The sequence below is a fragment of the Tasmannia lanceolata genome, unplaced genomic scaffold, assembly GCF_043159265.1.
Source record: "Tasmannia lanceolata isolate RefF3 unplaced genomic scaffold, GAP_Taslan_0.1 ptg000020l, whole genome shotgun sequence".
NCBI lineage: Eukaryota > Viridiplantae > Streptophyta > Magnoliopsida > Canellales > Winteraceae > Tasmannia > Tasmannia lanceolata.
In genome coordinates, this window is record NW_027518697.1 from 17,881,362 (window position 1) to 17,883,743 (window position 2,382).

General features: G+C 43.5%; 1 protein-coding gene across 1 annotated transcript; it reads right to left on the bottom strand.

The window, feature by feature from the left end:
• Nucleotides 1-1,455: 1,455 nt before the first annotated feature.
• Nucleotides 1,456-2,166, bottom strand: LOC143853835 (uncharacterized). The gene has a single exon (XM_077363552.1). It carries the CDS (start codon nucleotides 2,164-2,166, stop codon nucleotides 1,456-1,458), a length of 711 nt encoding a protein of 236 aa, XP_077219667.1.
• Nucleotides 2,167-2,382: the final 216 nt, after the last annotated feature.

Consider the following 2,382-nt stretch of genomic DNA (forward strand, 5'->3'; position numbering starts at 1 on the left):
GAGAGCTAACGTGTCGCAACGGGTTTGCTCGGCTTTAGATACCGTGTGATAGCGGGTTTACTCTAGAAGGGCTACCGTGTTTAGACGGATTTATCCTAGAGAGCTAACGCGTCCTAACGGGTTTGCTAAGATTAGATACCATGTAATAACAGGTTTACTCTGAAGAGCTAACACATCATAACGGGTTTGCTCGGATTAGATATCGTGTGATAACGGGTTTACTCTGAAGAGCTAGCGCGTCAGAATGTCTTTGCTCGGATTAGATACAGCGTGATAACGGGTTTACTCTGAAGAGCTAACGCGTCAGAAAGGGTTTGCTCGGATTAGATACCATGAGATAACGGGTTTACTCTGGAGAGCTAACGCGTCGGAACAAGTTTCCTCGGATTAGATACCGCGTGATAATGGGTTTACTCTGCAGAACTAACATGTCGGAATGGGTTTTGCTTGGATTAGATACCCTGTGAAAACGGGTTTACTCTGAAGAGCTAACGCGTTTGAACGGGTTTGCTCGGATTTGATACCGCGTGGTAACGGGTTTACACTGGAGAGCTAACGCGTTGGAACAGGTTCCACTCGGATTAGATCTCGCGTAATAACAGGTTTATGTAGGAGAGCTAACGTGTCAGAACGAGTTTCGCTCGGATTAGATACCGTGTGATATCGGGTTTACTCTAGAGAGCTAACGCGTTGGAACAGATTTGCTCGGATTAGATACCGTGTGATAACAGGTTTACTTTGGAGAGCTAACGCGTCGGGTTTTGCTCGGATTAGATACCACGTGATAATGAATTTACTCTAGAAAGCTAACTCAACGGAACGGGTTGCTTGGATTAGATACCGCGTGATAATGGGTTTACTCTGGAGAGCTGACGCGTCGGAACGGGTTTGCTCGGATTAGATATCACGAGATAACGGGGGAGTCGATAATCTGAATTCCAACATTCAAGTACCTTTATCAACCAAGGGAATGGGTTGATGATCCCATTTTGTATGTTGATAACCTCACTTCCGATTGGTTGATGACCTATTTGGAGGGAGTTGATAACCTGAATTCCAACATCAAGTAGCTTTATCAACCTAGGGAATCGGTTGATAATCCTATTGTTTGTGCTGGTAATCCAATTCTGATTGTTGATAAGTCCCTTTTCATGGTCTAGATGTAGGAGAGCGACAACTAAATAGAGAACAAATAGCATATCTATATCCATCATTTAGTGTTCCCACAAAATTCATTTCATTGTTTATGTATTGATGTTCCAATTACAACCATTCTTTACAAAATAACAAAAAAGAAGTCATCACAATATCTGAGAACATTCAAAAAATTCAATTACACCCTTACACAAAGAAGGGAGCTTGGCAAGGTACGCCCGACCTACTGAGTATGGGTGCAGAAGGCCCAATAGCAGTTTGGTCAACTTGTTGTCTTACCACGGGTGGTTCTTTGCAACTTCATCTATTGTGGCCAAGTTGTCGACATCGGGTGCATTTGTAATGTAATCCACCTTTCAATTCGCGATCAGTTCTTCTCGTACGCGGCCTTCCCGGTGGTCGCTTTGCAATCGGCGGTAATATTGTCATCAAGGATTCGAGATTTAATTCCCATTGGGTCCTGTCTAGTGTCGAGTGCAAAACTTCAGCGTACGTATCTCGATATCTCTCTACATGAAACCATTTCTCGCAGTAATCGTATGCATCAAAATCTGTGATGCCAATGGCTGCCATGGCATGTCCACACGGGAGTCCAAATGTTTGGAATGCACGACAACTGCACGTGCGAAGTTCCAAGTTTACGCCATCTGTATGTTCAAGCGACCGTACTTTATATTCATGAACCCTAACTCGATAAGCTATATACTGGCGGCTCTCTTCCCTCGCTAATGTTATACGTTCTTCTGCGTAATGAGTCAACTTTGTTTGCCAACTATGAACCAATTTCTGACGCTTTTGAATGAAGTCTGTAGTTTGATGTCTACTGTGCTCTACCAATGATGCAATCGGCAATCTTCTCGCATCCTTCAGGACAGCATTGAAACACTCCGATCTATTTGTAGTCAATACATCATACCTATCCCCCTTAAAATAAAAACTAGCCCAATGTTCGTTTGCAATGTCACTTATCCACTTGTGTGCACGTTCATTCCTCACCTTAATCTTGTCCATTGTTTCTCTGAACACACTCTCTCTCAAAGTCCGTGCGGCTTTCCAAACAATCTCTCAAGTAGAACATCTTTGAACTCGGATCGCAAATTGGCGGCGAGGTAACGCATGCAATAACTATGATGAGAATTGGGAAATATATTAGGCACTGCCTGCAACAACCCCTTCTGTCGATCGGAGCATATGGTGAATATGTTCATCTCCGCTGCCAATACGTAC